The sequence below is a fragment of the Equus przewalskii genome, chromosome 16, assembly GCF_037783145.1.
Source record: "Equus przewalskii isolate Varuska chromosome 16, EquPr2, whole genome shotgun sequence".
In the NCBI taxonomy this organism is placed as follows: Eukaryota; Metazoa; Chordata; class Mammalia; order Perissodactyla; family Equidae; genus Equus; species Equus przewalskii.
This window is the reverse complement of record NC_091846.1, coordinates 69,610,462-69,635,076: the sequence shown is the minus strand read 5'-3', so window position 1 is coordinate 69,635,076 and position 24,615 is coordinate 69,610,462. Positions and strand designations below refer to the sequence as shown.

Below are 24,615 nucleotides of genomic sequence, written 5' to 3'. Positions count from 1 at the left end.
AAAGTTCCCTTTCCTAGCTGTTTCTTGGGTGCATTAGATAGTAGTGTATAGATCTCATTGAAGCATGGAAGTGATGAATTAGAACGGCTGGTACTTGAAAAGCAGTCAGAAATAAGGACCCCTGACAACAAGCAAGTGTTTCATTGGACAGAAGAGTGGTGGACAAACTGCAATTTTATTGAGCAAGTTACGTGACTGTCCTAAACCCAGGTCCCTGTGGGCTGGCCGTGAGTAGTGTGTGGTATATTGTATCTTCTTGGAATGTAGTCTTGCCTTTTTGCACTTAAAAAATTATCTGGTTTTCCTTTCCCTTTTCCTCTCCAAGTATTTTCTGTCCCACTCCTCTGAGATGCCTTTATCTTCCATTTTCCTTGTGCAGTTAATTATGTTCTTACCTTTTCTTCAACCTTCTTAGCTTGACAGGCCTTATTTATCTTGATGCTGTTTTTACCAAACTTGCACACAGTCTTTTTCTTCCGCCTTTAATATTTTCACTCAGCCTTTTCCTTCGGACGATTTGCGTGTTATTTCACGTGCTTCTGCACGGGTGGTATGAACACTCTTCGTTTACTACAGGATTAACTACTATTTGTCCGGAGGCTTCCACCCTGTGAGTTTCCACGTGGTCAACATCCTCCTGCATGGTGGCATCTCTGTCCTCATGGTGGATGTCTTCTCGGTGCTGTTCGGCGGCCTGCAGTACACCAGTAAAGGCCGGAGGTTAAACCTGGCCCCGAGGTCATCCCTGCTGGCCGCACTGCTGTTTGCCGTGCATCCAGTGCACACCGAGTGTGTAAGTATCGTCTGCCCGTGGCCTCTGCACTCGTGTAAGGATTAGAAGGCGCCTGTATGTCGGCTCGTTTCCTAAAACAGGTGTCCCTTAAATACTTGTTGAGCTATAGAGAGTGTGCTCTGCCATGCCCTGCCAGACATCTGAGACCATTATATGTAGGTCCAACAGGTCTCTCTTGTGAAAAATGCAGAGTCCTGTATTGGTGAAGACTTTGTCATAACCATATGGTATGATCTCAGCTGATACTTTCTGTTTCGCTTATATGACCACGCTATAAAGGAATATTGCCTGGCTTTGGGGTCCAAAAGCCAGAGGCCTAGAAACTTTCTTCAGCAAAGGGTCTGATGCAATTTTCCTGTGATAGCTGAGAGCTTTATAATTTTCAAAATGCCTTCTCATACTTAACGTGACTGTCCCAAAAACTCAGTGAGAGCAGATGGGCTCGCATAACAGTTTCCACTCTACAGAAGAGGAAATGACCTGGGAGGATGAAGGAAAGGACTTCCCCGAGGTCAGTCAACTGATGGATGGATGTAGAGATAGAACTTAAATTCTGGTCTCCCGAGGCCCGGGCTGAGGAGGTGCCGACAAGCTTCGCGTTGAACTGGAAAGTGGGTCCCACGCCCTGCTGGGGATTGCTCGTGCATTCTCCCCACCTTCCTTCTCATCTTCACTCCCTGTGTTGTCCTCCTTCCCTTGACGGACTGCCGGGGTGGTGGGGCAGCTCCTGACAGGTGACTCACCTGCTGGGCAGGGGCCCGTACCTGTATTCCATTGAGCTGCTGCTGAATATATTTGGTACAAGCTGTTTTGGAATTTAACTAAACACTTAGGGGATTTTTAGTGACCAGCCTATCCCCAGCACCATGGAACCCTTTAAAAATGTAAGTCATGTTTGCTGAAGTAAAACATTTGATTCTAGTCATTCATTGTGTGAGCGTGACGTGCCTGCGATAACACACTGCATGTACTTTACAGCCTCTCCACAACAGACTTCTGCACTTAATATGTATTTAAATACCTACATATTAACCAACTGTGCTGAGCATCTTGAAGTAAGTTTCAAAATATTACACAGAATCCCTGCCTTTAGCATCTGATTTTATTAAGTGTATTAAACTATCTCTTCTTGGGTATTTAGAGGATTGTGGAATTCTCACAACCTTCTAATATCTTCTTACTTTAAAGCTGATTAAAAAAATTCTCATAATTTTTTGCTTCAGCAAATTCAGAGGACTGAAGGGAACTGTTGTAAAAGATTAGTTGTAAACTATTTATTTATATGTAACTGTGACTGAAGTAAAATTTGTTTCAGTGTGAGTTCTCTTTATGGTGAAATGTTTAGCAGTAGCATACACATTGATCAGAAATCAGGGAATTTCTGGCAGAAGTACTGATTGACTGTTCTGGTTCTTGTCTAATTTAGTGTGAACTTAAATAAAATATTTGAGTTATTAACCAAAGAAATTTTTCTAAAATTCTGATGTTAAATATTGTGAAGTTAGTTTATAGCAAAAGTTTGAAGTGTCAACAAGTGTAACTGGATGTGTACATACACACACACACACACACACACACGCCCCAGATAAATGTAATCCCAGAACATTTTAACTCCAAATTCTTTGAGATATTTAAAAAGAACCCATGGGAAGTCTAGCTATAGGAGAGAAGGAAATATTTAAAGAAAATCTCTTCATCTCCCCCACTCCTCCATTGCATGAAACCCATTCAAACTCAAACTGTAAGAAAAAGTTATGGGTCATTAAAATTAGCATTCTTAAGAGAGATTTTTTGTATGTTTACCGTTCATTGTTTTGGCAAATTGTTTGTAGTCAGTTTCCTCCTATCTGTACCCCCATGTTATCTCCTTCTCTACATTTAACCCAGCCTTAAAAATTTAAAAATGAACGAAAAGAAGGTCGACAACTCGAGTAACCAGCCGGAGGTAGAGCTCCTTGGATGAGCTTCTCTGTGTTGGTTTTACTTACTTTATCCTCTGTCAGGGTTTGGGGTTCTGGGCCGTGCTCAGGCCCTGTAGGTAGCCACAGCTGGAAGGAAGGTGTTGCTGTTTTCCCTCTCATCGTCCTGAGGGGAGGCCCATGGGACCAGGGGCTCTAGCTGCTCCCTTGTCACTTACCTCAGTGCTGAGGAGCCCATACCTGCCTCCCCCCGAGCTGCTGTGTCCTTTGTTCCTTCCTGCTCCCCTGTGTATGGAAGCACCCTTCGGGATTCACGCGGGAACTATCAGTGAGCCAGCACTTGCTGTGTACCAGGCTCTGTTTGGTTTCGCTACGTCTCTGATTTTACAGTACCCCTAACTGAGTGAGTTACAAGCCTGAGTTTTCAAGAGCTCTCCTGGCACGTTCCGTTCATTGGTGAGGTAATTGGACTGTTACCCCCCCCCCCCCCCACGCCGGCATCCTGGCCTGCTTGTTCCAGATCTGTGTAACCTTTGTTTGTCCTTAGCTTTCTTTCATATGCATGGCATTCACAGGTTGGATTCATCAGCTCCTTCAGTCTTCTTTTTTTTTTGAAGATTGGCACCTGAGCTAACATCTGTTGCCAATCTTCTTTTTCTTTTTTTCTTCTCCTCCCCAAAGCCCCCCAGTACATAGCTGTATATTCTAGTTGTAGGTCCTTCTAGTTGTGCTGTGTGGAACGCCACTTCAGTATGGCCTGATGAGCGGGGCCATGTCCATGCCCAGGATCCGAACCGGTGAAACCCTGGGCTGCTGAAGTGGAGTAGGCCAACTTAACCGTTCCACTCAGTCTCAGGGCCAGCTCCTCCTCCATTCTTCTTAGCAATTGTGTGACACCACGGGTTGCAGAATGGATAATCGCCCTCAGCATTTCATATCTAACCAGTCTAGTGGGAAACTGCTCCTTAAAGGCATTCTTTTTAGCTATTGGTTCTATAGACACTTGGGAATTGTATGTAAATATAGTAATTTTCACATTCATTGCAGAGTCTCTTATCTCCGTAGTCCTATTCCACATCTCACGTATCATAAATCTGTCCTTTAAGAAAAGGTGAACTTAGGGGCTGGCCAGGTGGCACAGCCTTTAAATTTGCACATTCTGCTTCGGGGCCTGGGGTTTGCTGGTTTGGATCCCGGGTGCGGACATGGCACCGCTTGTCAAGCCATGCTGTGGCAGGCATCCCACATATAAAGTAGAGGAAGATGAGCACAGATGTTAGCTCAGAGCCAGTCTTCCTCAGCAAAAAGAGGAGGATTGGCAGCAGATGTTAGCTCAGGGTTAATCTTCCTCAAAAAAAAAAAAGAAAGAAAAGGTGAACTTACCCGCTGTTAATGGAGAATCACAGTAAAACTTTGCTATATGTCATATCCAGGTGCTCGTTAGTAAAGAATGCCACATGAACTAGACCAGCACTCATGGGTAGAATTCCATGGCTTTCAGTGCCATGAAACATTTGGAAAACAATGATTAGAGTAATCAGCCTAAAAGAACTAAGGCACAAATTTTGTATTGCTTCATTGTCACTGAGGTAAACAAGGGAAGGGGGTCATCAGATGTGGAAAATGGGGGTAAGAAATGGTAGAGATTGTATTCTGTTTTCATCCTACTTGTCAATCACTTTTGAAGCGTTCTGCTTTGCTGGTTAACCCACGTGATTGATTTTGGTCTGAAGGGAGGAAAAAATGACAGAGGCAGCTTTGAACAATTATTCCTGCTCTTTGTCTATATGCCTGATAACTTTTAACACTTATTTCCCACCTTTCTTTCATGTTTCCAATCAAATCTTTTTTTAAATATCATGTTCTTTGAGCTGATCACATTTTCTGGTTGGAAATCCACTTGGTAACCTGGTCAAAAGCATAGGTCTCTGGAGCTCTGGAGGGCAGCGTGCTGAAGACAGGGCTTTCACTGCACATAGGTGTCGCTGACTGTCCTGCTCACAGAGTAGCCAGCCATAGGTTCAAACCAATCCAGCTTTCTCTTGAAAGCAGTTCACCCAAGGCCTAGATCAAAAGGGAAAAGAAAACCAATTGTAAGATAAGACCACACGGCTGTTGCACAGTTACACAGGTTATTTTAGTAGATGGCAGAGTCTAGTAAGGTTTTTGTTTTCTATTTCTAAGGCATTTTTTATATTGCTGAAGTTTTGCTTAAATATGTTTTACGTAAATCTTTTCTTCTTCTTCTTCCTTTAAGGTTGCTGGTGTTGTCGGCCGCGCAGACCTCCTGGGTGCCCTGTTCTTTCTGTTGTCTTTCCTTGGCTACTGTAAAGCATTTAGAGAACGTAAGCATGATGTTTGCCTTCTTAATTTTGCATCTTCTTCGTGTTTTTGTCCTATTGAGCAATGTTTTAACAGAGGGGAAATTATCTGTTTATATAAGTTATCACTTTGAGGGAATGTGGGTCAAAGGGTGTAAACTCCCTTTAGATATGTCTCCCTACTCCATTGTTTTTTCAATAATTCAGGGGTTGTGCATCAGTGTTCACATGAGAGTATCCTGTGGGATGGTGAAACCAAGAGCTGCTGCTCTTGCTACCAAAGCTGTTGTGATTGATTTTTGTGGTTTTATTTCCAAGAAAATTGTAGAGGAAGAAGCTTTTGGTGATTTTTTTTTATTAAAACCTCTTGAAAAAATACAAAAATGCTAAAATGTGAATATGCCCCTGGACTATGAGGTTCTTGTTTTTTCATTGTAGTGTTGTTACTACTTACAAAGAAAGTCATTGTTGGACTAATGAAGTTGCAGTGACCGTTTGGGGAGAGGATTGCTTGGTTATTAGCAGCGGTGCATTTACTGACACAGTGGAACCTCTGTCTAACTCTACTCCTTATATGGATTCTGATCGTCTCCGAGTCAAATCATACCTTCCAAATTGTTGTATCATAGAAGTTGGATGTGATACATCTAGAATTTGTATAGCGATTATGCATACTGGCCCCAGCAAGTGTCAGAAATTCACCTTCTGTTATTTCGTGACATATAAAAAGTCACATGAAGTTCACGTTTCCATGTCCACGTATGAAGCGTAACTGGAACATAGGTACACCCGCATGTTTTCATTTTGTCTGTGGCTGCTTTTGCCCTACCATGGCAGTGGTTAGGAGTTTCAATAGAGGGTAGAATGCTTACTGCCCCATCCTTTACAAAGTTTGCCAGCTCTTGGGACACATGAATTCACAGCGTAGCTGTCCCCATCCGAGTGGTTCCAAAAATTATTTTAGCAGTGATTAATAGGGAGTTTCTAGCAGGAAGTTTTTTCCTCATGAACATAGATGACTTTGCTGTTAATAGCTGCCATTTATTGACTATCTGCTCGCACGCGTGTGTATGTGTTTATATATTTTTCTCATTTAATTATGTAACAGTCTTCAAGGTAGGTGGAATTTCTTCCCCCATTTTCCAGATGTAGGACTCTGAGTTTAAGTAACTCTCCCAGGGTCACAGAGCTATTTATGGCAGAACCGGTTCACTCTCGAGACTGTCTAACTCACTTCAAAGCCAGCACCAGATGCATCATGTTCTTCTGCTTCCCTGTACTCCTGGGACCAGTGAGGCAAGCTTACCGAACAATCATGAAAAATAGCCAGGAGGTACATTCAGTTCTGTTAACAAATCGTTAAAATGTTGGGTGTGATAATGACATCACAGGTATGCTTTAAAAACAGTCCTTTTCTTTTAGAGACATATGCTGAAATATTTATGGATCAAACCATATAAAGTCTGGGATTTGCTTCAAAATAACCTAAGAGGAAGCAGGAAGGGTGGAGGCATATAGATGAAGACAGACAGGCCAGGAGTCGATCACTGTTTAAGTGAGCGATGGAGACCTGAGAGTCCCTATATTAGTATCTCGACTTTTGTATGTGTTTTTTGTTTTTTAAAAAAGGCAGTTTGTTGTTTTAATAGCTAGGTGAGTCATCAGATTAAGAATCAACAGATTTTGGTGACTTTTTTTTAATCTTTAAAACATTGTGTTTAAGACAACCAGATTATATATTTTTAAGGATTTTTTTTCCTTCTGACATTACATGAAATGAGTGAATAATTAATGACTTAATAATTTTGTTATGGAAGTGGAAGGGAATTTCTAAAACCAAAATGTAATGATATAATTTAGCAATTAAACATGAAAAACTTAAAATATTAGAACAGGCAACTGGAATACATTTATAAACTATTTGATACCAAAGAACGTAGGTGATATATGTCATACAATAAAATGAACACCTGTGAGCTCATCTCCCAATTTTTTAAAAGTCACCTTTTCTAAAATTAGAACAATTTAAAGACTCCTTCCTCCCCCCTCCCCCACTGCCTCTTGTCTCTAGCTCCTTTGCGAGACCAGGGACCATCCCTGAAGCCCAAGGTTCTGCCCCTCCCTGAGGTCTCTTTGGGTTTGGAAGACAGGCATTTAGAAGGTCAAACAGCATCTCCTTCCTCTCCTCGACCTCCCGACAGCTCCCAGGTGCTGTCACTCCACAAAATAAAGGCTGATGGGGCTGCTTACCTTACTGTTCGCTCTCAAGGATTCTGGAAGAGTTTCTAAAACAAGTTTATCTTCCCAAAAATGCTATCCTGAGGTGAAAATAGCACACAAACTAGATTCTTCTCTTGTGATTTTTAATGTCTTAGAAATTTGTGGGAGTTCCCTAGTGGACACAAAACAAAGAATTAGTTTTACTGTTTAAATCTCAATAGACTTTTTTCTTTATTGTATTAAAATATACCTAACATAAAATTGACCATTTTTAAATGTACCAGTTCAGTGACATATTAAGTACATTCTCATTGTTGTGCAACCATCACCACCGTCCATCTCCAGAACTTTTTCATCTTCCCAAACTGAAACTCTGTACCCATTAAACAATAACTCCCCACTCCCCCTACCCTCAGCCCCTAGCACCCGCCATTCTGTTTTCTGTCCATGAACTTGACTTCTCTAGGTACCTCATATAAGTGGAATCATGCAATATTTGTCCTTTTGTGACTAGTTTATTTCACTTAGCATAATATCTTCAAGGTGCATCCATGTTGTAGTATGTGTCAGAAATTCCTTCCTTTTTAAGGCTTAGTAATATCCCGTTGTATGTATAAATCACATTTTGTTTATCTCTTCATCTGTCAGTGGGCATTTGGGTTGTTTCTACTTTTAGACTATTGAGAATAGTGCTACCATGAACACTGGTATACCTAATAGACCTTTTAAAAAAGAACAATAGACTTCCTTTTAACCCTTATTTTTTTTCTACAAAAGACTTCGGCAGGATTGTAAACTCTTCTAAAACAGACTGTACAGGTATTTATAGTTATAGGCCTGGAACATCTGTATAGAAACTGTCCATAGTTTCCAAGGGTAGATTGGGAAGGGCTGGTGAGATTTTCCTCTCACTGCCCCTCCTCCATCCCTCATGTTCGGCTGAGCATGGGGCTCCAGTTGTGTGTTTTGGAGCACCTGTTCTCTCAAACCTGCAACTCCACTAAGACACAGTGGAAGGGGGACCCAAGTGGGCCCAGACTGTGCCATGCTCACTCAGGACTTGGTTATACCCAACCATTCCCCACCCCCTTTTATTATTATTATTTTATCATACCCAGATAAAACCACCACTTTTCTGGTGACTCCTCATTTTTCTGAAATGGCAGAGGGTTTGGGGACAGCCGAATAGAACAGCTTCAAGTACAGAGAACAGTGATGGTAACTTTTCTTCCAGAGACTGAAAGTTAACTTAGCAGTAAGGCATGTCCGGCTCTTCCCCATAGGTGGGGATCTCCCCACCTATGATTATTATAAAACTCCAAAGTGACACGTGACCCCCAGGGATCTGGCGGGGGGCAGGGGTGTTGCACCTGCCCCATAGCAGATTCAGCACTATCGTATGGCTTTTCCATAAGACTGTGAATCAGTAATGGGATTGGGAGAGAGGGAGGGGATCCACTTACTACCTCACTATGTTCATTACAAACAGTGGGATTTTCTGTTCTTAAATTGAGAATTAAATCTAAATTAGCAGTTATATAGGAAAACAATTTATTGTTGGTAGTATTTTTCCTGAATAAATTAAAAATTAAATCTGTTGGCTTATCTCGAAGACAACTCTAAAGTTTCGTGAAGTATCATTTTAATTTTAACATATTTTCCCTTAGAGTAACTACTCCCTATTCTGAATGGATTTCAAAGACATCAGAAGTGCTTTTTGAAGAAAGTACTAAATACTGATAGATTCAACATGCAGGATACATTATTTAGGATATATAATAAAATCTGTCACTACTTCTAAAGATTGCTCTGGTGAAATAATGGAAAAACTATCAGAAAACTGAAAATTCGTCTGTCAAGTGAACTGATACATTTATTGCCTCTTTTAATGGAATGTTCTCATAGAATGGTGAAAAACTAAAGACATTTTATATACTTTTCCTGGATCCTTTACTAACCTCTCTCTGTTCCAGTTCACAAATGTACATGTACTGATATATGTATCTGTGTTTAACTCATTTGTAAATTATAAAATTATTTCCAAGAGCCATCCATACAAAAGATACATTTTTTATAAAGGCTTTGAAAACTAATACGAAACATAAAAGTGCTTAATGTGTGATGATTTTTCAATTAATGCTTTGATTCATGAGAAATTGGTGAAGTATATTTCAGTACTAATGGGGCTATGTTAACTCTTAGTAGCAATATGACCTTCCTTTTATGGCCCAGAAGCATTCTTTTAACATTTATGTTTACTTTAAAATTGGAAAGACATTGTCAGCCTTTTAATGTTAAGTGTGTAAATGTTTTCAAGAAAGTTAACCTGGAAATATTTGATGTTTGCACACTGATAGCAGTGGTTGATGTTGCTTCTGTGGAAACCCTTTTAAGAATATGAATAGATTTTCATTTGGTTGAAGATACTTAGAACAGTTAGAAAATGAATGGATGGATTAGGAAGCCTTTGAAGAAACCTTTCTGTTGACTTGTCTACAGGCTGTCCCACCTTCCTGGGGTCTCTTTTCGTCTTCACACGAACTGTTTCTAGGGAAGGAAAGGGTAGATTAAACTGGAGCCAGTGGACCCTGGTATAGTCCTTTGCAGACGCTGACAGCTTCATCAGTCTTTGGAAAATGTAAAGCTATAGGAGGTTGCCTCCCTACACACATCTGGCCTCAGTGTCTTGACTCGGGAAGTTATTATTGGCCGTGGACTTTTGTGCCTTTCTGTCCTCTGGCTGTATCCACCTGCCCAGGCAGACTTTGAGTTATAGATCATAATCGTTTTTTTTCCTGGGAGTTTAAAGTGGGTGGTTGAAAACATCCATCCCTCCAGCTGCACTCTCCATCATTTTGAGTCACTTCTCACTGCTATTTTCATTCCCACTCGTTGTTTTCACAGACACCTGATGGAATGATTAGATTCTGCCCCCCAAGTTCCTTACAGGTCTGGAGGCACAGAGCATCCTGGATTATTGAGAGAGGGACTTAGGCTCACTTCTTAGCTTACTTGGGGAAAGTCCCCATGTCCCACACGTAAGGCGACAAAGTTCTGTGCCCTCAGCCCCACCCGCTGTAACCTCAGGGCTGAGCAGGGCAGGGCAGAACGTCATGCCCGGATGCCCAGCTCCGGCCCCCTTGCTCTGCTGGCTGGGCAGCACCCGATCAGCCCCTTCCTCTGCCAGCCACTCTCCCCTCGCCTGGCCTCTCCTCCCCTCTCTTCTCCACCACTCCCAAATGCTCCTGTGTCTCATTATCCTCCAGGCCGGTGCTGGTGAAGTCCTGTGGAGCCTTTCCTAGTCTTTGTTGACAGAGCAACTATGGTTTTCAGCAACTTTTCTGTGTTTCAGATTTTCTGTGCTCCTTTTTAAACATGCTAAGAATAGAATCTACTTCTTTGTTTATAGATAGCAACTCTTTGGAATAATCCTTAAATGTTCAACCTCATATATATGGGGGCTAAGAGTGTCTTTTAAGAGGAGCAAGGTTTTCACAAACTAATAATACCTTCACAGAGAAGAAGCAGTGAGAACCCTATATGCAAAAGTAATCCTGCTTAAGGAATTCATGGTAAGACGCTGTTTCTGATTCTCGTCTAAAACAGCATAGAGGCTTATCAATTTTGGTCATTCATTCCCTCACCGATAGTTAGTCAGACATTAAGGGCATCCTGTGTACCAGGCCTTGTGTACTGGGGATACAAACACTAGAAAGACACAGTCGATGCTCTTGAAGAGCTTACAGTCCAGTGTTTCTTGATTAAAATAAAGCCTGCAGTATTCAGAATGCCCAAGGAGTGGAGTGTTCTGGTTCTCTGTCCTTCCCTGTTAACTTTTTCCTCCCTGTTCCCACCTCACAGGAGGCACTCAATAAGTCCCCTTTTCGTGGTGCATTTATGCAGAATTGATGACTATGGCCTTTGTACTGCTAATTTCTTTTTTTCTTTTTTGGCCCAGGAATCTGCATTTTCTTTTTTCTTTTTTTTATATATATTGCTTTTCCTTTTATTTTCTATTTATTTATTTATTTGAGAAAGATTAGCCCTGAGCTAACATCTGCTGCCAATCCTCCTCTTTTTGCTGAGGAAGACTGGCCCTGAGCTAACTAACATCCATGCCTATCTTCCTCTACTTTATATGTGGGACGCCTACCACAGCATGGCTTGACAAGCAGTGCCACATCTGCACCCGGGATCCGAACCGGCAAACCCCGGGCTGCCGAAGCAGAATGTCTGAACTTAACTGCTGTGCCACCGGGCCGGCACCCTATCTTTTCTTTTTTTAATTGAGATATAATTGACATATAAAATTGTATTAGTTTTAGATGTACAACATAGTGATTTGCTATATATATATCATATATATATATATATAGCAAATATATGATATATATGTAGCAAAATGATTACTACAGTAAGTTTAGTTAATATCTGTTACCACACGTAGTTATAAATTTTTTTTTCTTGTGGTAGGAACTTTTAAGATTTACTCTCTCGGCAACTTTCAAATATGCAATAAGTCCCTGGGACTTACAACTGGAAATTTGTACCTTTTGACTACCTTCATCCATTTTGCCCACTCCCCACCCCCTGCCTCAGGCAACCACCAATTTGTCCTATCTACGAGTTTGGGTTTTTTCAGTTCCACACATAAGTGACATCACAGTATTTGTCTTTCTCTGTCTGACTGATTTCACTTAGCATAATGCCCTCAGGGTCCATCCATGTTGTTACAGGTGGCAGAATTTCCTTCTTTTTTACAGCTGAATAATATTCCATTGTGTATATGTATGTGCCGCATTTTCTTTGTTCATCTGCCGATGGACGCTTAGACCATTTCTGTGTCTTGGCTGTTGTAAGTGATGCTGCAGTGAACATGGAGGTGCACATCATCTTTTTGAGATACAGTAGTGATTTTGTTTTGTTCAGATGAGTACTCAGAAATGGAATTGTTGGATCATATGGTAGTTCTGTTTTATACTGCTAATTTCTTTGATTGACTCTCTTATTAAATTTCCTTTAGTCCAGCAGAACAGAGCTTTGATACTAAAGGACATCCAGGTGTAAATTATTTTCATTTGGACTTTGAGATATCTTCAGAAGTAGTTACACATTTTTATTTTCCTCCATCTGGTTGGTACAGATTGTACAGAAAGCTGAGCAATGAACACATGTTTATCGTCATGGCGTGATCATTCCTGTCCCAGGGGCTCGTGTTGTCCACATGTTTGTAAGTGTTCAGCAGAGAATCAAAGCCAATTTGTGGGAGGAGTTCAGTCTAGTATTTACTGGATAAAAAAAGTAATTCTCTTTATTGTTTAAACTTAATGTTTCAAGTGACCTGGCCCTTGTTCCTTTGGGATCTGAACACAAATTCAAAGAAAGGTCTAACATTAGTTACATGTAAACTTGAAGTTCAAGAAAGGTTTTTACAGAGGAACAGATTTAATATTTTTTATAGGGGAACAAAACATTGAGTACTCTGAAATTAATGATTTGACTATTAAAAAGCTCTTTCAGAGGATACATTTCTTTTTGATAACCTCACTAGCTTTCTTTATAGATGCGACATCTGCATTATAAAGCTCTGGACGATTTTTAACTGCCTAAGTTTATTATCAAGCATTTCTGTGCTAACCTCTAGAATTCTGGCATTTTCAGAAAATGAAAAAAATCTACTCACATAACGTTTCTGTCTGCCTCTTTTTTTGGTGCTTAAAAAGAATATCTCCAAGCAAGATCTTTTGCAACAGAATCTTTTTTTTTTCCCAAAGGAAATGTCCTTATAAAGGAAGCATGCTTTTTCTTAAAAAAAGAAAAGCAGTCAGATGAAGTCAGTGGTACACTGTTATTATTTCTGAATGCCCAAAACAAAAAGTGTTATTCTTATGATGAGACATCTTGTCGATATTCTTCTCTCTCTGAAAGCCTGGTACTTCAGCTTGGAAACAGATAAGCTCTGTGCATGATAAGCTTGCTAAAATAGCCAAAACAATTTGTTTTCTAAACTCGTACCTTCAAATACTTGTTTCATGGACGTTAGGACTAAGAATTGAAATTTAATTAGTCTCGTTTATAGTGGGAAGGAAAGAATCTTTTCGAGAGGGGAATGAATTTGCTACATACCTAGAACAACCATTTTAGATTCTGAACTATTATAAAAGATGAGGGTTCAAATCTCAGTTGTTGTAGGTTCTTAAACTTTATTTGCTATATTGCTCTCCTTGCCATAATTCCAGCAGCTAAAATAGGATAACTCTTACTATAGCATTTCTTTGTGTTTTCATCCTGATTGAAGACGTCTGTTTTTCTTTGACTTAGAATCATAGCTTTAAGAGGAAGTGGGGTGTGATTGTGTAACTCACGCAGCATTGCACGCTTGTTTCCAGACTGAGGTCCTTGCCGAGTGAGTTCTGACAGTGGTATTCATGTCTGTTCTCTTTGCTCTGCCTTCATGTTTCTTGGTTCCTGCATTGCTCGATTTTCCCAAAACAGCCCTGTATTTTAGAATGGCGGTGTCTGACTTCTTTCATTCCGCAGTGGAAGCCCTGCTTGGTTGGCTCCAACTTTTGGAATGAGAATCTGATGCTCATTGTTTCGCTCTGGCACAGAGAGTCAGGGCCACCTGTCGGGGTGGCGTGGTTCCCACACACAACGTGATGTGCCAGTTTCAAGGCAGTGGAGATGCCAGGCATTGAGTGAAGAGGGTAGCTTGTACAATGTGCTGCTTTTTCTGAAAGATCTCCCCACTGCCAAGGAGTGCCAAATCAGAGGCACTTGCTTCATTAAATTGATCACATCTGTTGGCACTTGTGGGTGTTAGCGCTGACAAGTGTCTTTCTGTTAGTGCATTTTGGGGTTTTTTTTCTCTATGTTCCCTCCACTCCATTAGCTTTTGCCCCCGTTTACCTAAGCGATTGAATTATCTTAGGTAATAGAGACATAGACTGAAACAAGAAAGAGGTTTTATAGCCAATCTCTATTAAGTTCTGGATCATAAATTGTTGATGTTTGCTAATGCTGCCTAATTATCCTAGAGCAAGTTATCTTCTTAAGTGATGAGAGATGTTGCGTGGTGGAAGAATGGCTTTCCCTTCCTCTCCTGGGTCATTGGTACTTTACATTTAGCAGACTGGATGGAGATGAGACAGAGAACTCAGGGTAAAGGTAACATCCTGAGATGCTTACACAGAGCTATGCACCAGGTAGAATTCCCTGTTTGGGGAAGATTTTTTTTTGAATAAAAATATTCATAAATGCAACTGCACTGAAGTTGACATTGCCTCTCAGGATTTATTTTTACAGTTTTTAACAGTTACTTCTAAATTTAAAATTAAAATAATCAGTTTTTCTCCTGCCTTTTAATATTTCTTGTGTAATTTTTTTAATAGTTTATTTTTTTAAAAGGGAGTCTCTTACATGAGGAAGATTCTTCCACTGGAAGGACGCTCAAAGACTAAAAGGTGAAAAGACTTGACTTCTGGCTGTATTTGTTCACATTGAGCAAATTATTAACTTTTTGATATTAATCTCGTAATTGCATAAGAAATATGGTAATAAAGTAAGACTTTTGATAGACATGGAAATAAATGAAACTATTTACTGATTCAACAGATATTTTTTGAGTGCCAGCTATATGCAAGGCGACCTACTATTATCTGTTTCACTTGTCTTATTAAAATGCTCAAACTTGGAAATAAAAGAATGGCTTACATTTGTTACTAAATAAGAATATAGTCACAACAACACAAAGTCCAAATTCATCTAGGTTACACTATATATTGGCAATTGTTAGCGTTAGTCACCTTGACAAATCAAGACTCAAAGAAAATCTTAGTTTGGGGAATTACGTGGGAAAAACCATACTAGAGCAGACTGTCCTACCAGAAGTCCACTAGGCTGGGCTGTCCCAAAACTCAACACTGTTTCCCAGTTGATTATTTAGTTTGTATAAGGCCTTTCTTGTTCCCACCAGTACTGGAAGCACTGTCAATGCCATGTAGATTAGGTTGGCCTTGGTTTATCGTGCACACACATACTGAAAATTTGTAAAGCGGACCCCTTTGATTTATGTGAAATAGTTTAAACATTTCTCAGTTGTCAAGAATAAACAGTTCTCAAAGGCACACCTGGAATACAGACTTAGCCATGTGCCAATCATTTCACCAATGAGCTGGGTCTCTAAGCACATGGCCTCAACAGTGCTGTGCAATAGAAATACAACATGAGCCATACGTGGGTTTAGTGTTCTAGTAGCCTCATTATAAAAAGAAATAGTGAGATGAATTTTAACAGTACATTTTATTTAGCCCAGTATATTAAATATTATCATTTCAACATAGCAGTATAAAAATTATGAAATATTTTACATTTTTTGTTTCATACTGTGTCTTTAACATTGGGTTTGGATTTTACACTTACAACACATTTCAGTAGGGACTAAATAAATTTCAAGTGCTTGTTAGCCATAATTTGTCACTCTTTTGGATAGTGGCAGGTCTAGAATGTGGTTCTCTGAATATGAAGCCATCGCTGGGTTTATAACTGACTGCTGAAATTTTGCCTTTGATCTGAAATTGCCATTGTTAAGAAGTGACACAACATTTAATTATCACTGAAACTGAAGAAACTTCTTCAGCAAAGAAACATCGTCTTCATCTTTCACGTGTTTTCATACTGCACATGTTTGAAGAAAATCAGAAGTATAAGAGAAAATTAAAGAGTAGGACTCTTCCAGAAGAATTGTGATAGACAATTTGAGAGGTGGAGGGAGTCTGGGTCCCTTATAGAAATTTGGGGTTTGAGAAGTGTGGTGAAATGGGGTGAGATTAGGGAGAAGGCTATCAATAAATCTGAAGGCTGTATTTTCTATATGTTACTTTTCTGTATTCAGTGAAATGTCTAATTTAGCCATCTAAGGACAAAGCCATTTGAAATGCCAGAGATGTGGAACGTGAGCCCATCGCTTTCACATCCCTGTAGTAATTTAACTTTGTGTTAATGGAGTGCTTTCAAGAGCAGTCCTTCGGGTGTTTTAATGGAAGAACTGGGAATTTTGTTCCTATCCAGAGCCACTGGTCCGTGGAGGCAAAATTAATCCACGTTACAGTCAAGTAAAATACAAGCTAATTCAGTTTTTCTAGGAAGAAATGTAAAATGATCAAGGGACCTGCTTTTGGTGTTAAGAACAGGGAGCATTACACTGGGAAATCATATTATGTTTCGGTAAGAGGTATGAGCACAAATTGTGGGAGCAGGGGAAGCTTACTCAAATCAAGTCCAGGTAATAAGGTGAGAAGTGCATTTGGTTTCTAGTGAACTACTGAACCTAATGCTTAATGGACATGAAAACGGGCTGAGGCTGGGGGCCAATGGCGCCATCTCCTCGTGCCAGGCCTGCAGTGGGGCCCTGAGGCCACAGGAGCTGAGGGATGGGTGTCTTTTCCCCGTTTATCTGTAGAGGAGACCAAATGGTAATATGTTGGTTCATTTATAATTAAAGGTGCCTATTTACATATAAACTGCTAATATGAGAAAATGCTAAAAGTGGAGTGACAGACTCAGGAAGATGTGTTACGGGAGGAAGAGGTAAAGGAACTGTGCATACACGGAGATGGAGAGGACACGCCTTAAGGGTGTCTCGTCTGCCATCCATTCCGTCACCTGTCAGAAGGCGTGGCTTTCTCCGGGGCTCTGGCTGGTGCATTGTGAGCTGTGGTCACCTGTTTTGGCAGCTGGACCCCTGTGCTCTGCCCTCGGAACTTGTGGGGCCTTTCTCAAAGTCATATCCTGAAAGGAGTTAACTGATACGTTAGCTTTAGGGTTATTTTGGCCGTAATTTTTTTTTTAAAGCTTTGGTGTCTAAGCACACTTGTCTGCTAACGATTGTTAGCAAATACCAGAGAAAATAAGAAGTTGCAGTAAAGCTGTAAACACTCAAATACAGTCATGTTTAATTTAACAGGGTTGTTGTTGGTGACGTGGCTCGTAACTGTGATCTTTTGGTATTACATACATATAATGTACGTAATTAATTTCTACAAGTGAAATTGTCCTTACGTTGCTTGATGGAATAAATGTAGCGATGCAGAGTGGTTTTCAGTAGAGGGAACGGAACTTCCAGGCACTGCTGCCTGGACAATTGCAGAGATGCTGCTCTAGGCAGAGCCAAGACCTGCAGTTTAGGGAGGCAGGCATGGGCTCGCTCTAAGGAAGAACGTTGTAACAACCCAAAGTTGAAAACCGAAACGGGCTGTCGTGGAAAGTTAATACCCATTGCTGAAGTCAAGGCCATGTGGGCCCCGCTGGACACGTCCCAGAAAGGATTCCAGCATTTCCATCACTACACAACCTCAGAGAAGCACTCCAGCTGTACTGCCTTGTGGTTCTGTGATTGGTCGGCTTATTGCCCCTTTTGGTAGATCGTGGATAGTCATTTCGTTCACCGAACACCCGTTGCCTTAGCAGAGTCAATCAGGTGCTGTGGATTCTGTCAGTAAGAATTGGAATTGCCAGGCAAGGTGCCAGGGGTGCTGCAGTGAGCAAGCTTCCTGTCTAGGGTGATGCCTCTCGACCTTCAGCAAGCATCAGGATATCCCGGAGGCCTGGTTGAGTAGCGCATTGCTGGGCTCTACCCTCAAGTTTCTGATTCCGAGGGTCTTGGTGGGATCTGCCTGCGTTTCCAGGATCTAAGGACAGGTCCATGGACCACACACTGTGAATAGCGCTGGTTTAGGGCAGTGGGCTCAATTATGGGTGATTTCTCTCCCCCCCACTCCCCGGACATTTGGCAAAGTCTGTAACATTTTTGTTTTTCACTGGAGTGCTGGGAGCACTCCCGGCATCTGATGGGAGAAGCTTGGGCTGCTGAACATCCTACGATGCACAGGGCAGCTCCCCAGCAAGGAAGTCACCAGCCCAAACAGTAGTGCCAAGGCTGAGACACCCCCATCTAGGGGAGAATTCAGAAAATCGGGTACTTGCAACAAACTGGAGAATATTGTGATAAGGGCAGTTTGGTGCTACAGCTGACTTGATCAAGGGGGTCAGTTAGGGGCACTGAGGGGAGTGAGACAGGCGCTGCTCTCAAGGCTCTTAAGACATGCAGACAGTAGGACTGTTTGCTGTTCAGACTGGAATAAAACGAGTTGAGAAAGGAGTCTATCTGGGAGGGGAGGGGTGGGGTTGCAGCGTAAGTGATATTGTACAGCTTTATGTGATGGGCATGATTTTGCCGGAGGGCATTCTAGCCTAAGAGAAGGAATATGCAAAGCATAGTGAGCGTGTTGGCCAGTATGCGTGGAATGCAGACCCAGAGAGGCTGGGGGCAGGAGGATGCCGCCAGATCAGCAAGGTCCTCGATGCCATTTTCACAAGGGTCATCTTTATCCTGTAGGCAACAGGAAGGATTGGAAAAGCTTAAAACAAGAGTGTTCCTTGTGTTTTATGAGATAATGGAATGTAAATTAATGAGACTTTACTGTTGATGAGTTGGCCTCATGAAAAGCCTTGAGGTACCTCAGCTATAATAGCCAAATACACCTTTTCTGTATTGTTTCAGTTCTGCCTCTTTGTACTTTCAACCTGGAAATTTGATATACAGAGATTCCCAAGAAAAGCCAAAAAGGTCGGAAAATGTTAGTCTGTATGTCCTTTCTGATTGACTTAAGCATCTCTCCTGCTGCTGGAGCCTGCTTGTGAATGAGGACATTTTCCCCGTGAGCTGACTGGGCCCTCGGGCAGCCTGGTAATGCCAGTGCAGTGTCAGTCACATCAGAGCGGGGCCGGGGAGGGGGGTGCTCAGCTGGGTGCAGACCCCCTCATCTTGACAGGGGTGTCCACCTTCACATAGAAAGTGCGAGGGTAGGAGCGCCTCCGCCCTGGACCCGTGGCTGTTCCAGGACGGGAAGCCTGGGGTCTTTTAGGCTTCCATCCTGGCCTTTGCTGATTAGTTCTTGAGTGTTCACAGGACTTTTTATATCATGTCATTCAGGACCTACATGTCACACACACCCACCCCAAACACACTTAATTGTTGGTTTCAATCTCTCTCTTTCTCTTTCCCTCTCCCTCTATCCCCCTTACCCCTTTCCTCCTCTCTCCCTCCATCCTCCCCTTCTCTTTCTCTCCCCATCCCACCACTCCGTCTCCTTCTCCTGCTCCTTCCCTCCTTCTCTCCCTCTCTCCCCAAACACTGAATTCTTGGTTTCCTGATCGAGCAATTTAATGAGAACCAAGATCTGTCTTTTCACAACGTAATGAACTTGGCCCATTTCTGCTACAAGGGGACTGATCAACCACCGCCATGACTACTGCATCAAAGCCCCATTGGAAATCCGTCTCCCTGGAACCTGGAGCAGTTTTGCTCATTCATGTGCAGCAAACATTTATTGAATGCTTTCTGTGGTCCCAGCACTGTACCAAGTGATTTTTTTTAATGTTTAGTTTTTAATATGGTTTTTTCCCCTAAAGATTGGCCCTGAGCCAACATCTGTTGCCAATCTTTATCTTTTTTCCTTCTTCCCTCCAAAGCTCCCCAGTACATAGATGTATATTCTAGTTGCAGGTCCTTCTAGTTCTGCTATGTGGGACGCCTCCTCAGCATGGCTTGATGAGCGGTGCTAGGTCCATGCCCAGGATCCGAACCAGTGAAACCCTGGGCTGCCAGAGTGGAGCGCGCCAACTTAACCACTTGGCCACGGGGCTGGTCCCTTTAATATGGTTTTTAATCCTTACACATAGTTAAGAAAATTTAGAAGGAACGACAGCTTATACAATGAAAAATAAGACTTGCCCCCTCCCCTGCTTGAGCTTTTCTTCTTAGAACTGTTCAGAAACTACTGTAGATGGTTTCTTGTATATTTTCCAGAGATGTGTTTTGCATTTACAAAATATTTATATAATTTTAAACACAAATGACCACATGTTTCTATATAGTTTTTCCTTCTCAAACAGGGAATAAGTAGATAACGTTGCCCTTTTTTATAGGTGAGGTCATCGAGACGGCATGAATAACTTGCTCAAGGTCACATAGCAAATAGCAGAGCGGGACTTTAGACTAGGAGTTCCGGTTTTAAGGGAATCGATTCACAGGTGTCAGGATTCATAGGCACCCTGGGCAAGCTGAAGATTTGGTCCTCCAAGCAGGTTCACTTTGCCCCCCTTCAACTGTGTCTGTTTTAAATGTTTACTCACCATCTATCTAGGTGAGGAGGTGAGGGCCTCACAAAAGACGAACAGAGAGGAGCGTCACATGGGGCCCTTCCTCTCCTCCCAGGCAGTTCAGCTCTGGCCCCCAGAAGCATATACTACCCACCAGTGTGTAGCCAGACCCTTCCTCAGAAGGCAGTTTAGGACCCATCAGTTATCACTCGAGCTCAGCCCCACCCGAGCTTCTTATTGCAGTGTTCACATTTCTAATGATACTTTGGCTTCCTGTTGATGCTTGGGTCCCCATGCGGACTGGCAGCCCAGCCTGGCCTGTGCCTTTACCTGCCCCAGGTGCTAGGTGGGTGCCAGGCCTCGGGCAGTGGTCCTGCGTCCTTCACAGATGAGAGCTATTCCATGCTGGTAGCAGAGCAGACCCGTCTTGACGCCACCTGATGTTGAGAGAACCCGCGCTCCTGTCCCAGGAGTAGTTGAGATTTGCAGAGCTGCTCTGGACTCCTATCCCGGGAGGACTGGAGATTCTCGGAGCAGCCCAGGCATTCCCATCGCCCCTGTTGTGACAGCAGCAGTAACTGCTGGGGTCATCGCGTGCAACCGGATGCAGTGCTTATGCTCTCAGTGGGAGTTCTCATCACCACTTGTCAGACTGGCGTATTAGGTGATTGGCAGGTTGGGAAGAAGGAACTTGCCCCATGGGGACTCTGTGGTGAGATACCTTTGTGGCCAGAGCTTCATTACAATGCCTCCCAAAGGCACTGGCCACCTGCTAGGGTATGCCTTGAGAGGGAACCTGTGTGCCATTTAGAGGGTGCTGTCTAACTAGAAATGCAGGGGTGTAACACACTCACCCACAGCGAAATGCCGTCAGAAAACCAAACTGTTTTAAAATTGTAGCTGTTTAAGCTGCAGGCTTAGAATTGTATTCCTGGTGCTAGCAAGACTGAGCTGTGTTGCATGACTTTTACGTTTATCATTTCTCTTAATTGGCAGATAACAAGGAGGGAACACATTCTACCTTCTGGGTGTTGCTGAGTATCCTCCTGGGAGCACTGGCCATGCTGTGCAAAGAACAAGGGATCACCGTGCTGGTAAGACCCAGGACTCGGTCAGGGCCTGCTCTCTGTATGCATCCTTGCCTGTCCTATAAAGACAAATTGGGCTGGCCCTGCCTATGTGGCCTCCCCTACTTCTCTACCCCATTGCCGGCCTGCAGTCATAGACCTTTCTGGACCAATTACTTGTGCTGTCATGATCCTGGCATTTCAGATGGGAATTGATGGTCTCTGTTGACTACCATTAGCAACTGGTGGAAATGGAGAATGGGAAATTCTTAAAGCCTGGTGATTAGCTCTCTTGGAGCAATCCTGTAGAAAAGGAGAAAAGAATGGTTTGAGGTTTCTGGGATTCTCTCATATTTCAACAGTCCTAAATACAGCAGTGTTCTGACCCCATCACTGCTTCTGGTCCTGATTAAACAAGTATTGATATATGTTATGTTAGACTCGGCTGCAACTGGAAATGTCAGAGAGGAGAGGAGAGGGCCTCTGAAGAGTAGAGGCATATACCGCCTGTGTCTAATCTGAATTGAAGCCCCAGGAAGGGAGAGACATGGACATCCACTTTCCTTTTTCTCCATTCTAGCCAAATCTCTGCCTTATATCATTAGAGGGAAATTTAGAAATTAGGCATGTGAGCAGAGGTAGAGAAATGGAAAACAAAGGTGTGGGATGTGCATGGCTCATCTGGGAAAAGCTTGGGAAAGAAAGAGCAAAGCTATTTGGGGTTTCACAAGTCAAGGCAAAGATCAGCGGTTTTATTGGGCTCAATCTGTAAGATTAAGGTTAGCTAGTTAGGAAATGGCATAGAAAGAATTACTGTGCAAAGATACTTGAATTTCTTAAGTTACTGTTTTAAAGTTTGCTCTAAATCAATGTTTCCCAAGCTTGGCATTATTGACATTTTGGGCTGGATCATTCTTTCTATTGGGTGGCTGTCCTGTGCATTCTAGGATGTTAGCAGCAGCCCTGGCCTATACCCACTAGATGCCAGTAGGACCCCCTCAGTTGTGACAACCTAAACTGTCTCCAGACGTTATCAAGCATCCCCTGAGGGACAAATTCATCCTACTTAGAACCACTGCTCTGAACCCTTGCTTCTCAAAGTGTGGTTTGAGGTCCAGCAGCGTTGGCATCTTCTGGGAGCATATTAGAAATTTAGGATCTTGGACCCCACCCCAGGCCTGCTGAATCAGAATCTCCATTTAACAAGGTCCCCAGGTGCCTCCTACATAGAGTAACATTTGTACTAAAGCACTAAAGAATTAAGTTGAATTTATGTGAATAAAGATATGGTGAACTTTAGCTGTTTGAAAACATTTTATTAGAATGTGGACATTTTCATGATACATTTAAATGGAAGGAGAAGGGAGTGCCAAACAGGTTTGGCTCAATCCTTGTGATGACATGGCCCCATTGCCCCATTGGTAACTGTTCTGTAGGCCACAGGCAGAAAAGCAAACAGTGTAAGAAGACAGCGACAGCTCAACAGGGAGCTGCTGCCTTCTAGAAAATGATTTACACCCAGGCAGAAATGGTCTTCTGTGACCCACTAAAATCATGTATCACATGGGTGAATAAAACCAGAATTCTTTGAAATGATTAACCCAGCACTGGCCCATATATTGGATAATTAATGACTCCAAGCATTTATGGGAGAGTGTTAAGTAGGGATGTCATCCTTGCTTTGAAAACCATGAATTACCTCTGGCTTCTGATGATTTATGATCTTCTTTGCCACAAAGCCCCATATTAAAATGACCCAAGTCATTTAGGGGCAGCTTTAACCATATGCACTGTGTATATTCTGACCACTTTGTCCCGATTGAGCAGGGAGTTCTGCTAGATGATGTTACCTGTGGCAGTGACATCTATAGAAAGTCCATTTCAGGGTTGACAATGGAATCCATGGCTCATCCAGCCTTCAGCCTGTGACTGTAGGTATAATACCTGGCTAAGAAACTATCATGGTGCTGTTGGAAGCTGGTGGCATAGGTGGAGCTGCAGTATCACACTCCCCAAATCCAGTAGCTTCACGTAATTGTGGTTATTGTTCACCTAACAGTCGTGGGAAAGGCTTCACATGACAGAGGTGGCTTTCCTCCACATGGTGGACCCAGGCTGGCGGAGGCTCTGCCGTCTCGAGTGCGTAGTTTCTGAAGTCGCCCTGATCTTCTCCATGGTCTCCATCACAGCCGCCAAAGGGGAAACAAGTGGAGGAGCGTGCCCAGGTCTATAACCAGACCTCCGAGTTGGGGCATCATCCTTTCTTCCCACGTTCCCTCAGCTGGAACTCAATCACGTGACCCTGCTTAACCCCAGGGGAGGCTGGGAAATGCAGTCTGGCTGTGTGCCCAGCAACTACAGAAAGCTGGTGGACAACCAAGAGTCTGAACCTGAGAGAGCTCTAAAGACCCCTCAGAGATTATTCTGTGTGCTCTGGTCCTGCTTCTGCTGCCCTTGCCAAAATCAGTCAGCGCGTGAGATTCTGGAGGTGTATTTACTTATGTGGCTGGGTTTTTGAGGTTGAGGCCGTTATCTTCACAGGCGTAATTACACACAGGTAACCACTCTGTTACATCAACTGAGGGACTGTTTTACAGTAAAGAAAAAAAAAAGGGAAGAGGACCTCTGCAGAACTTCTGGGAACCCCGAATTTCTAGCTATCCTGAAAGTTATGGCACTTTTATATGCAGACTATGAAATGATGGCTGACAGGGATTTACTTAATAAAATATATTACCATGAGCTAATTTCATACGAACAATAGGGGAGGTTTATTTTAGAGCTGAAGAGGTCTTCCATGATTATCTAATCTACTACATTCCTTATCTAGATTCAGTAATAAATTGTGAAGTATAATTGCTACCTAATCCGAGTCAGGCTCTCCCGTCACTGATTGCCTTGCTTTGCCTCCTTAGGGGTTGAATGCCGTTTTTGACATCTTGGTGATAGGCAAATTAAATGTTCTGGAAATTGTCCAGAAGGTACTACATAAGGACAAGTCATTAGAGGTGAGTATATACGTCTGTCTCCAACTCAAACATAGAAAATGTCAAGTACCAGCTGATTTAAAATGCCATTTTCAAAGTATTTCTTGCAATTTCGAATTCTGACAGCGAGCTCTTTAAAGAACCGTG

The 24,615-nt window shown here is 42.4% G+C and overlaps 1 protein-coding gene across 10 annotated transcripts in view; it reads left to right on the top strand.

Moving 5' to 3' along the window:
- The window catches only part of TMTC4 (transmembrane O-mannosyltransferase targeting cadherins 4), a 59,588-nt gene that overhangs the window by 10,100 nt on the left and 24,873 nt on the right, over positions 1-24,615 (top strand). For all 10 annotated transcript variants that reach the window (XR_011528238.1, XR_011528239.1, XM_070579225.1 and 7 more), the window contains 4 exons: positions 577-793; positions 4,970-5,057; positions 21,411-21,508; positions 24,397-24,489. Coding sequence is in view for 8 of the 10 variants with exons in the window: in XM_070579225.1 (XP_070435326.1) it covers positions 577-793; positions 4,970-5,057; positions 21,411-21,508; positions 24,397-24,489 (496 nt within the window). In the remaining 2 variants the exon portion in view is untranslated. The remainder of the gene's footprint in view (positions 1-576; positions 794-4,969; positions 5,058-21,410; positions 21,509-24,396; positions 24,490-24,615) is intronic.